We start from the raw sequence: 12,547 nt of genomic DNA on the forward strand, positions 1-12,547 counted from the left end.
TTTTTACCCCCTATGTATTTAAAGAAGGACTTCTTATTGTCCTTAATCTGGGAAGCTAGTCCCAGCTCCATCTCTGCCTTGGCCTTCCTGACTGCACCCCTACATCCCTGAGCAACTGCAGTATAGTCATCCCTGGTGACGTCCCCTTCTTTCCATTGGGTGTACGCCTCCCTTTTAGCTAGGAGACATTCCCGGATGCTTTTGGTGAGCCATGGGGGCTTGTGTGCCCTCCCGCTGCCTTTGATCCTCATTGGAATTACCTCCCTTTGGGCTTGGAGGATCGTCTCCTTGAGGAGCGACCACTCTCCTTGGACACCTGCATCCCCTCCCCTCTGGGACCTCAGTGCTTCCCTGACTATTCTCCTTAGCTCATTGAAGTTTGCCCTCCTGAAATCTAGGGCTGCTGCCTTGCTGCAGGCCTTTGCCACCTTGCGCTGGATGGTGAATTCCAGCAGGCAATGATCACCGTCACCCAGGTGGTCGAGCACCCGCAGCCCCCTCACCAGGTCATCTCCCATTGCCAACACCAGGTACAACAAGGCATCTCCCCTGGTGGGGCTGTGCACCTCCTGGGTTAGATGGAGGTCCTGCATTCTGGCTAAGAACCTACATGAGTTGTCTTTCAGAAGACGGCTCAAAATCTGTAACCCAAAAAACTAAGTCCATGAAGGGACACGGGCACTGTTACAAGAAGCATTAGATCACGTGCCCCAGTAAGTTTCAGGAAGGTAATTGCATTCTGCTTCTTAACGCTGCCTTGAAGTTTTAGTTTAATACTAATTTTCTTATTTGTCAGCTAATAGGAGTTGGCAATAGGCTAGTTAGTAGCGCTAGACTACAATGCTTTAAACTTAAATTTATCTGTATTGCTTTTAACATGCTAGCTAAAGGAATTCTAAATTGAATATTTGATTTAAGTTAACTGTTGGGTCCTCTCATGATGCAAGCAGAGACAAAGATACGCATGCTATCAAACTGCATCAGCCACATACTGTTGTACAATCAGCTTCCATCAGCTATAACATGCTTTAAGGGCTCTTATCGCAGGCTCATTCGCTCTGTATAGCTAACACAATCAGAGACAGCAGAAAGTTCTACAAAGATGATCTCAAGATTCCATTTAAAACACAGCTGCCCGCTAAAAAAATGCAGCCTTACTTATACAAATGGGAATAGGAAGAAGTTTATGTGAACAGGGCCCACTTGTTGTGAATGGACTGTTAAGTATATGCTTTCTGTCCTGCCTTAGACTCAGTGCTTTTTAAAGCCAAACCCAGAGTAAGATGCGAAGCAAAGTGAAGCGAAGCGAGAATGGATAAGGACACGAAAAACAAGCTAACTTGGTTATCTGCTGAAGCCAAGGGCATGACATCAGGACTTTAGCCCCTGCACTCTGGTATCAAAACACAGAAAATAAGCACATTCTGAGCAGGTGAGTGGAAGGAGAATATTATAGTATTCAGCATAAAGCAGCACACTAGCTCTTTGCACCCTTACCTTACTGCCAAGAAGCTGTAACTTCCATCAGTAGAACACACACAGCCACTCTGTTGCTGCTGTTTTTATATCATTTATCTCACCAAACTTCTCTCTCTTCTACTCAGCCCTCTCCTAGAGAGCAGGCTTCCTGCACTCTACTCTTAGTGAACACACACAGTTGTGCATTCTGGCTCCAAAAGCAACTCAGACCCTTCTCTGTTAGCAGGTTGAACTGACCTGCACAGAGGCCACAGAAAAGGGATGGTAAGAAAAGCAACTGAGCCAGAATAATTTTTAGGGGCCCTTGTAATGACATTCTGGCTCTGCTGCTGCATCCTTAACCATGTCCTCAGAGTGAGGGTGACAATATTTTGATTATTTCCAGCTCCCAGGTGTCAGATGTGCATGCATCTACTGAACAGGTTTATGATGGGAGTCTGAGACTGGTTTTGGAAAGCTCTATGCTAGTAGTTAAAAGAGTGCTTGTTGCAGATCACAATTAAAGCCTCAGTACAGATCCTGATGGTCACAGCTCCTTCTCTCTTTGCAGGCCTCTCAGCTTTCTGGTTTGATGCAGGTTACTGTACCTGTTCATTCTCTATTGCTTTATGTTTCCTTTCTTTCTCTAATTTATTTGCAGACTTAGAGCACAGTCCAACAAAAGCTGATGAAAGGTGAAAGCTCAGAAAATCTTCTGAACCTGGACCATAGTGTTGTTGCCCAAAGGAGAGCAGGCTAGTGTAGTATAAGGGGTACTGTTAGAACCAGGCAAACAGACTTTGGCTCTTCCCATTCCAGCATCATATCAATTATGCCAGTGAGACTTTTCTTTAGACAGCAACTCTGGATGACAAAGGCCTATAATGCCACGATCCACCCAACAAAATGACCTTGCCACATGTGCATGCTGCGCCTACTTGTGCGCTGGACAGTGGATATGAGCGGACATAAAAGACAAGGGTGACTAACAAATAGTCTCTTGCCCCAGAAACTACCACTTACCCAAAGAAGGTCATAGTTAGTATGGAGCCAACACAGTCACTGGATCAGCACAACATTTCAAGTCAGCTACAGAGACAGACAGAGGCACATGTCCCAGTGTCAAATACAACATGCCAATTATGCTCTCTGCCTCCATCAGTAGATGTCTAGCAGCTCAGAGCACTGTTTAGCTGCCCTATACTGTAACCACAAAAACCTGCTGGGCTACTCTACCCAAGACTGGTGTTTCAAAGCAAGATGCCTGGGGTTCTTCTAAATGCTACCTACACTGTTTTCCTCACTGCCTTCACTGTATTACGTTACAATGCTACAGAACAACACATACCACAGCAAGAAAAAAAAAAAAGGGGGCAGCAAGGCTGCCCATTAAAGCATGAAACAGTAAAAGAACATATTTTCATTGCTTTGCACACCATAATGCCTAGGTGGAATATCCAGCTGCTAGTACTACATTCTTTACAAAATGGAACAGATCTAGAATTCACCTTAATCCTGACAACAGAGATAGCACAAAAGAAAAAAACCCAACTACTCAGACCTCAGAAAAAGGGCCAACTCATTTTAAAGGTTCTGCAGACTTCACATCTTTCTGGGCATAGAAGAACCAGACACTGAATTCATATAATACAACTGCATTAAAACACTGCACAGATATTCAAGCCATATTGTGTGTGAAAGGGAGGGTTTGGTTAGGATACTACCCCAAAAGTTGTGCAGCTTCCATACTGGAGAGGCCCTAAATGACACTTAGCTTCTGGCAGCCTAAAGTTGCCTTTAAAACCTATTTTCTCTCTTTTTTATAAGCCAGAATGTAACCCAACCACTGCCCGTGTTGGACTAGAAAGGCTGAGAGGAAACACTGAGGGAAAGGGAAAAAAACCCCCAAAAACCCCAACTCCACAAAGACATTGGTTACACTCCTGCCAGTAGCAAAACATGGCTCCTGGAGAGGAGGTAGAAAGCAGAGAATTACCTTTTTGTAAAGATACTTATAATATAGAGGACCCAATCAATTCCTGCTCACCTTTCCATGGTATGGTCAGTTGGTCAAGACACCCCCAGAGAAGAGACTACTGTCCCTGAAAATAGCCTTAGCAAAGCTCAGAGCTCCAACCCAAGCCCTGGTCTGAGCAACTAGGTATTATGCAAGCAAATTCAAGGGGTGGAGGATTACAAAAGTGTCTGTAAATCACTGTGAGATCTAAGGGCAGCAGAAAGGGAATCAACCCAGGCCACTTGCAAAATGGGAAACAGCCAGCCTCCCAATGCCAAGGAAGTTGGAGTAACTGCCTGGATTACTGTTTCCAAGGTAACCAAACCAGTCTGTTATCAGGTTCATTTTCATCATTAAAGCAAAAACAAAAAGGTAATTGGGTTAATTATTGAAGCAACACCAGCCAAGGCACTACTACTAATTGTCCATTTATCAGGGGCTTATAAACGGTCACTTTAATTGGAATTGGGCTAGAACATGCCACCGGTGCACTCACCTGCCCAAATCTGCTTCAGTATGAGCATAAGGGGAACAAGGAAGGAATGGGAAAACACATAAGAAGGACAGACGGCTAACAGGTATGGTCTGGTGACTTGGACTCAGAAGACCCAGAGGTCCTAATCCTAAACCTGAAATACTGAGTGACCTTGGACAAGTCACTTCCTCTTCAAGCCCCAGTTTCCTTACCTGTAACATGAACAGTTACATGCTTTGTACAGCACTTCGATTCAAGGATTAAAAGCACTAAAAAGAGTTTTAATAGTTCCAAGCAAAAAGCAGGGCAACTAGAAGGGTTTAAAGTTAAAGCAGAAGTTCTGACTCACTGTATGAACTCAGGCAAACGATCCAGAAATACCTCAGTAAACCAAGCTGGGCTAAAAATGGGATATAATGTCTGGCTTGGGAAACCATAATTGAATGGATACTGAGCAGTTTATTGGGGTCATTGGTTTTCATCAAGCATAGGTTGACAAAAAGTCACTTCCATCAGAACTGTATGGTTACCACTATAGTAAATTGGCATAATGAGTTCAGTTCCTAAAAGCCATCACAATTAGCACTAAACAGGAAATGCACTGGTACAATAGGAGGAAATATCTAAGCATTGTACCCCTACAGCAAGTCCCACATCAATCAGGATTCAGGTATGAGATGCAATGGAGGAAGCTTGTGCTACCCCAGCTTATCCTTCAAATAAACAGAGCTGTTCAGTCTCTGGGCTGTCAATCTAGCACCCCATAATGCTGGTGTTGTACCCACTCTGCAGAAGCCAAAGCATATCTGCACTATTCATCAGTAAAAGGGTTCAGAGTATCTGCACACTCCAGCAAAGGGCCCAGACTAACTCTGCCAGCATGATGTGGAAGACACACATGCAATCTGTTTTCATACAGAAAAAATGTTAAATTCATTAAGCTGTCTCCAAGCCAGGGCAGACACTTGAGACACTGATCATGTGGTACAGAAATATTTCCTGAACTCAGGTTCCTGGCTCTTAAGTTGGCAGACACCAAATGTAGGTCTCCTATTGAGGAAAAGGACTATAAACAAGCTTCTCTGTCCCTTCACAGTTTTTAAAGCCCTCTGTGAAGCTGAGAAAACATATCTGATCCCCTGTTATCTGGTAAACACTGATTTTTTTTTCTCCCCCGGTGCTTTCATTGAACTGAAACTAAGGTCTGTTTTTTTCCTTTTCTTCTATTACTTTGCCAGCATGTTCCTCCCTAGCTTGAAGAATACAATTGTCGGGTAATTGCCATAGAGCCTGAAGGGGAAGTTAACACAGGTGAACATGGGGCCTTAAAGTTTTTTCATCACAGTGGGAGGGAATGTCAGTTTTTATTGATTTGAAATGGATATTAGATCTACCTTTGTCTTTCACCCAATACAAATTCGCAGCATCTTGTCTAAGCTCTGACTTCAGTTGAGAAAGGCTCTGCAAAGGCACACTGGGTATGTGTTCAGGTCCAGGGAACAAACAAGCAAAAACACAGCAAAGCAGGTAGTGCAGGACTAAAGCTGTGAGCTCCGCATGTGATTCTAAGCATCTTTTTGGGAGCCTATACATGAGCAGCAAAGTTCTCAAGTCTACTGGAGTGTGGTAATTACCGTGCTCCAGCAGCCTCCAACATCTCATGTATCAGCATCCCCCATCGCTTAAAGTGTCCCCACTCCTTAAAAATGGCAGCAGGGGCACTTTAGATAAAGCATCCCTGGCTGCCATTTCAAGCACAGGGACACTAATACACAAGAGACTCCGGGCACTTTAATTAGAGCAGCTCTAAGCACCACCCCCACTTCCTGAAGCACGTGTATAAATGCCCTATTGGTTTATCCTCTATAGCAGGGGGTTTCAACCTTTTTTAATAAGTGTACCCCCGACAACCAGATGCAGAGTTGGGGGGGGCAGGTGCACAACCAGGTGCACTGGGGATGGAGTGTGGCCAAAAGCAGAGCGGTGGCAGTGTGGGGTGGTGGGTGAGAGCAGCAGTCTCTGCATGTGAACTCCCCCATACCTCCCCCCCATGCCTCCCTTCTTCGTCCCCACCTGGCCCTGCTCCTGGGAGGTGGCAGCATGGGTGGTGGGTGGCAGCGCTCTGTCCCCACCTGCCTGCGCATATCCTTGGTTGACATCCCCTGCTCCATAGCATAATTCTCACTATTACCTCAGTCTGATAGTCTGACATGGAGAAAGGCTGTCATAAGGGCCTCTGACAACCTTTAATGATTTGCTCAATGGTTTTAAAGAGCGGGCCAAGAAGTTCTCAGGGTTTTCAATATGTCTTGTAATACTAGGGAAGCCGACAGGAATGGAAGAAAGTTAACAGCATGCCAATATTGTAAGATGTTAAAAGAGACAACCCATGCTTTACGGTAGTCTCATGAGCTTCACTTCCAAGCAAAAAATAATACAACTTCTGATGTGAGACTTAATAATGAATTAAAGGAGGGCAATAATAATTAATGTCAGTCAACAGGCTTTATGGGAAAGCCCATCTTGTGCAACTTGAAATCTTTTCTTGATGAGATTATAAGTCTGAGTGATAAAGCTAACAGAGTTGATGAAATAAAGGTTTATGAGGCATTTCACTTGACACTACACAATATTTTCATCAAGAAATAAGAATACAAAACCACCCTGGAATACATTAGAGATATTAAAAAGGAGCAACTGATAGCTCTTCAGAATGTAATTGTAAACAAGAAGTCATCACTGAGTGCAGCAGTTTCTGCTGGGGTCCCAAAGGTGTTACTTCTTGGCAGTTATGCTTTCTTAGCATGCCTGTCAGTGGCCTGGAAGAAGTCTAGATCATTACTGATAAACCTTGAAGATTATTAAAATGTTGGTGGAATGGTAGATAACAGTTATCTGGATCTCTTGGTACACTAACATGAGTTCATTTGGTACACTAACTTGAAGCCAACATGGGTTCATTAGAGGCAGGTCCTGTCAGACCAACCTAGTTGCCTTCTATGACCAGGTCACAAAATCCTTGGACTCGGGTGTTGCGGTAGATGTAGTCTTCCTGGACTTCAGCAAGGCCTTTGACACCGTCTCCCACCCCATTCTCATCAAAAAATTAAGTGACTGTGGCGCTGATGCCTATAGTCAGCTGGGTCACAAATTGGCTGGAGGGCTGTACCCAGAGAGTGGTGGTGGACAGGTCATTTTCAACCTGGAGGGATGTGGGCAGTGGGGCTCCCCAGGGCTTGGTCCTGGGCCTGCACTGTTGAATATCTTCATCAGAGACTTGGACAAGGGGGTGAAAAGCACCCTCTTCAAGTTTGTGGATGACACAAAGATGTGGGGAGAAGTAGGCATGTTAGAAGGGAGGAACTACAACTGGATCTGGACAGGTTACGGGGTGGGCGGATGAGAATAGGATGGGTTTCAATGCTGACAAGTGCAAGGTACTGCACCTGGGGAAGAAGAACCAGCAGCATACCTACAGGCTGGGGAACTCCCTTCTTATCAGCACAGAGGCAGAAAAGGATCTTGGAGTCATTATGGATTCCGAGATGAACATGGGCCGCCAATGTGAGAATGCAGTCAGGAAGGTCAACCGCACCTTATCACGCATCCATAGATGCATCATGAGCAGGTCCAAGGTGATCCTCCCCCACTATGCAACACTGGTCAGGCTGCAGTTGGAGTACTGTGTCCACTTCTGGGTATTGCACTTCAAGAGGGACGTGAACAGCATTGAGAGGGTCCAGAGGAGGGCCACTCGCACGATCAGGGGGCAGCAGGGCAGGCCCTATGAGGGGAGGCTACAGGACCTGAACCTGTTCAGCCTCCACAACAGAAGGCTGAGAGGGGATGTAGTGGCCATCTATAAACTTACCAAGGGGGACCAGCAGGGAATGGGAGAGACCCTGTCCCCCTGAGCACTACCAGGAGTAACTAGGAATAATGGCCATAAGTTGACTGAGAGGAGGTTCAGGCTGGACATCAGGAAGCACTACTTCACAGTCAGGACGGCTAGGATCTGGAACCAACTTCCAAGGGAAGTGGTGCTTGCTCTTACCCTGGGGTTCTTCAAAAGGAGGCTAGACAATCACCGAGCTGGGGTCATTTGACCCCAGTACTCTTTTCTGCCCATGGCAGGGGGTCGGACTTGATGATCTGCTCAGGTCCCTTCCGACCCTACCAACTATGAAACTAGACACAAGCAAAAAGACCTGTGTTGTTTAATGCCAACAAATGTAAAAATACACACCTAGTTACCAAGCACAGAGGCCTTGTTCGTGGGGATTCTGTATTTAGGTCTGGTTTACCACAAGGAATGCAAGATGAACTTAGTCATCAAGAGTACTACAATGTCCTTGCTTTAGCAAAGGAACTGTAAATTCCTTCCCTGCATAATCTCTTTGATTGATCAGCGCATAGAAAGGGTGTGCACAGTGGCATATTATATATGGGGGCTCAAATTTCCCCAAACAGAGCAAGGCTTGGGCAGGGTTACTTTTCACCACAAACCCAAGACAACAAAGAATAAGAGAATTTCTGCTCCAATACAGAAATGCCAGGAGATGATACATTTCCCAACAGCAGAGGATCAGGAAATCTGTGGGGGGAGGAGTGAAGTTAGGTGCCTCCAAAGCCAGGCTGGAGGAGAGTTCTGCAGTGTTGCCTGGCAGCTAGTAATTATCTGCCAGCGAGCCGTTTCCACGTGCTGACAGCCAAAATCCCACACAAGAAACAAGTATGGTGATGGATGTGTGTCAGCTAAAGCTAAAGTTATGGGCTAGATCCCCCGTTCTTCAGGTAGTAGGGTACTTGTGTTTGGCAACTTTGCCTTTGGCTGCTTTCACAATTGCTCCACCAGGGTGAGTAGGAGTTAAATCAAGAACTTAACTAATATACCAAGTGAGACACAAAGAACTAGAAGAGACTTGGAGTCTGGTAAAGAAAGAAAGGCTTTAAAGAAACAGGCCACTGCACTGAAACTACACAGCCACACTAAACCATCATGGCTCTCTCCATTCACGATGACTGTCTTGTGCTCAGACACAAAACAAGCAAAAACTGTTTGGGTGTCCCTACCTTTTCTACCTTTCTGGCATGTGCACTATTTGGTAACAGAAGCACTGGTTCTGAGGTCTTTTTATGTCATCTATCTTCTGTTCCTTTCTCTAGCTACACAAAATACCTGTCCACACCCCCTCCAAGACAATTTCCCTATGCTGGTATAATTACAAAGCAATTCAGGCTCAACCAAAAAAGCATCCTAAAGAATTATACTATCTATCATATGACTATTTCATTCACAGGCTGCCAAAGCCCCACTCCTCTTCCCCCCCGCCCCCGCCTGCCCTTTAAGGCTCCCAAATGCCTGTGTGCTGTATGTGGTGGCAGCCGAGGTTTTAATACGCACTTATTAAGATCCTAATTGAATCCCGCGCTGCCTTGTGAGAGCCTTGCCAGCCGGAACATGAACAAGGCACCCTATAATTCAATTAGAAGGACCTGCAGCAAGCTGATCATTAGGCTGTCAGTTTGTTAAAAGAAGACATTTGGGATCATGAGGGAGTTAAACAAAGGCAGGATTATTAACTGCCCCCCCACCCCCTGGGGCTCAAGGCAGAGGCTCCCCTAATATGTACTTGAAACATGTTATCTGCAGCCCAGAGAGCACATAATTTTCTAGGCATGTGAACCAGTCCTACTGCAGAATGTAGTTTCTGGTTGAAGCACTCTTAAGACACTACCCATGTTGTAGACAGAATTCCCCAGGCTCTTCCCTGCCAGACTGATCCCACTATGCACAGATGTTGGAGGGCATATGACCTATGCACAGGTCACAAAAAAGGCATTTTGTTACCTGCCAAGACCCTGTTAACAGATGAGTGGGTGGCCAAGCCAGGCTGTCCACGTTCATGGAAAATCCCAGCATAAGGCAAGTACTCTGGCAGCAAGAAACGCCTAGGGGAAGAAGAAAGAGAAACCGTTTACACAGTGTAAACACCCCAGAGTATTACCAGGGAACTGGGACCCTGGAGTAGGAATCTACTACCCTGGGGGATTAGTACTGCAGGTCTGGGGCTCTAACAGGGGAAAAGTAGATCAAGCAGAAACACCTCATGAACCAAGTGCTTTATTCAGCAAACAAATGGTAGTTCCTAACTTAGGAGATGCCTTCTGTCTCCCAAAAATGATTCAGACCAAGATGACACTGAAGATCATCTGAGCTACATCACTTATGTAAACACCAACTTTGACACTGTTTTTAACCAAGCAGGCTTCATGTCATCAGAACATCTTCTCCTTTTCGCTTTGGCTTCACATTACAGTGACCAATCTTCAGTTAGGAATTATTTTTGAAGTGTGACTAGGAAAGCTAATGACAGTAACCTCCCAAGACAGGCTGAGCATCTCAGAAGTCCAGGCCACTGCTAATTAGCACACAACAGACCAATGCAAGAAGTGAATCAGAGCTTCCCATGACACCCATGAAATTCTAAGAGGCATTATTGAGCTTTTACCTTTCCCTTTCCCTGGCTGGTGTGTAGCTCTTACCTAGGGACGAAGCGCCCCAGTGATGGTGCAGACATGCGGGCATTCCGGGGAGCTCGGTGCCGTGATCTGTCTCCATTGTCCCTTCAGTAGAAGATAAAAAACAAACATTACATATTATGAAAAATCCCCAGAGAGAAATTTTCATGAAAGAAGCATATGCAACTTTAGTGTACTACCCTGAGTGATGCCAACAAGTTCTGGGGACACATGCTTCTCATGTGCTGCACTCCTAATGCATTTAATTCACACAAGACTCCCAAACCGCTTTTACACATGTGCAGGGGGGCACAGAATGAGGTGCACAGAACAGGGAGACAGGCTCAAAGGATCAAGTAACTTGCAGCATTTCAGTGAACCAGCAACAGTATCAGAAACTGCAGAAACCACAGTTCTTAAACTGTTGATAGTTAAAACAACTCCACCAGGATTAAGGGCATTTAGAAAGTCAGTTATGGAGCAGGTTTAATTAGGTGCTGTTTAGCCCATCTCTGGAAATGTTAGTATAGAACTGCTCCTCAAGTCTCTTCTTTTTTGGGGTCAATTTCCGATGACTCCACAGCCTCAGACAACTGCACACAGAGCAAGTTTTTTCCAGATAAGTTAAAGGTGCTAGAAACAACCCCAGCTACAATGTCATGACCCTTCACCACTCGAGCGTTCTTTGAATGAATGGAGTAAATGGCCCCACTATATCATCAAGTCATGCAGCGCAAATACACTACCCTCATTATTAGCCTAATAGCTTAATTAAGCTACAATGGCAGCAGGCTGCGGAAGTACCCCAAAAGGAACTAGGCACCATCTCTGAACATACAGTTAGCTGTTAAGTAAAGAGTGGGGATGTTCCTAAAACTGACTTGTTGCATGAATTTGAGTAAGCCTGTTCTCCTTGGGCCGCACAGCACCACCTATATTTTGGAATATCTATTAACCTTCCAGTAAGTCGTGGGGTGAAGGTAACACTTGCTGAGCAGTCTGTAGGACAGAAACATTATCTCTGCAGCAACAGGATCTCTAGAATGCTAGGTCCTTCACATGCAACAAATTCTGAAGCAGTGAAATTCTTAACCCACTCCAGCAAGCTGTGCATATAGTTTGTTTTCATCAGTGAGTGAGGAAATGTGGGCTGAAAAGAAGGGCCCATTACGTGGCTGTTTCCCACGCATTTGAGGAACCAGGAACAGAAGAGCAGAGGTTGTACTGCCTTACTCATTAGCATTTTTAACTTTCCTGCAGCAAAAGCAAAGCCCAGAGAAGGTACCACCTGTCTGCCTAAGGAAGCCACATCCCTGGGATGTAGTGAAGCAAGACTTCAAGTCCATAGTTTACATGTGAACTGCAGGGCTCCTGAAATATGTAAATAAAAAAAAAGTCACATGCATGGCTCCTGGCCTATTACAACATGGAAGAGCACCAAGAAGGCATGGCAATAAGGATGCTGTATATCAGCATTCAATTTCACTCTCCTGTCAAAAAAAACAAACCCAAGTTATTTTCCCCTTAATGTTCTTCCCACCATCTTGTGTCACTGCAGGACAAGGGACAGCACAACACAATAAAGCCTGCTGTACTAGTTAAAGCTAGTAAAAGACTCAGACAAATTAATCATTCTTTAAAATCTACATGTACAGGCCTCACATTGTACTGATGTTTGGTCCTGAGAGGAGAGAGGCAGAACTGGTCCACAGACAGTCCCTTAGACCAGCAATGCTAAAGCATCTGGTGGAGTTAGATACCACTTCCAGCACAGATGAACAGCAGCCAGGGGGAAGCCAGCAGGACTGAACTCCATAAAACTGCAATCAAAAGAATTTCTAAAACAGGTTTGAAAAAAAGAGAGAAAGGGATTCAGGCAGGGAAAAATAAAGGGAAAACTGAAAGTGTAAAGCCCTAGAGTTGCCATTGCAACTTGGTTCAGACCTAAAGCACCAGAGTGACCAACTATTCATTTTGATTTTTAAAATCTCTCTCAAACAAACTATTAAAGGAACTTCAACAACTCAGTGTCTCAAGAAAAACTCTTTCAATCCCAGACCTCTCCCACTACACAC

The 12,547-nt window shown here is 45.0% G+C and overlaps 1 protein-coding gene across 6 annotated transcripts in view; it reads right to left on the bottom strand.

The window, feature by feature from the left end:
* Positions 1-12,547, bottom strand: part of AMBRA1 (autophagy and beclin 1 regulator 1) — a 182,808-nt gene that overhangs the window by 90,316 nt on the left and 79,945 nt on the right. For 4 of the 6 annotated variants that reach the window (XM_019551609.1, XM_019551608.1, XM_019551605.1 and 1 more), the window contains 2 exons: positions 10,497-10,580; positions 9,802-9,902 (listed from right to left, as the gene is read on the bottom strand). In XM_019551609.1, coding sequence (XP_019407154.1) covers positions 9,802-9,902; positions 10,497-10,580 — 185 coding nt within the window. The remainder of the gene's footprint in view (positions 1-9,801; positions 9,903-10,496; positions 10,581-12,547) is intronic. The other 2 variants (XM_019551610.1, XM_019551607.1) reach the window with 1 other exon arrangement.

The sequence above is a fragment of the Crocodylus porosus genome, unplaced genomic scaffold (genome assembly GCF_001723895.1).
Source record: "Crocodylus porosus isolate Cpor-Errol unplaced genomic scaffold, CroPor_comp1, whole genome shotgun sequence".
Classification (NCBI taxonomy): domain Eukaryota; kingdom Metazoa; phylum Chordata; order Crocodylia; family Crocodylidae; genus Crocodylus; species Crocodylus porosus.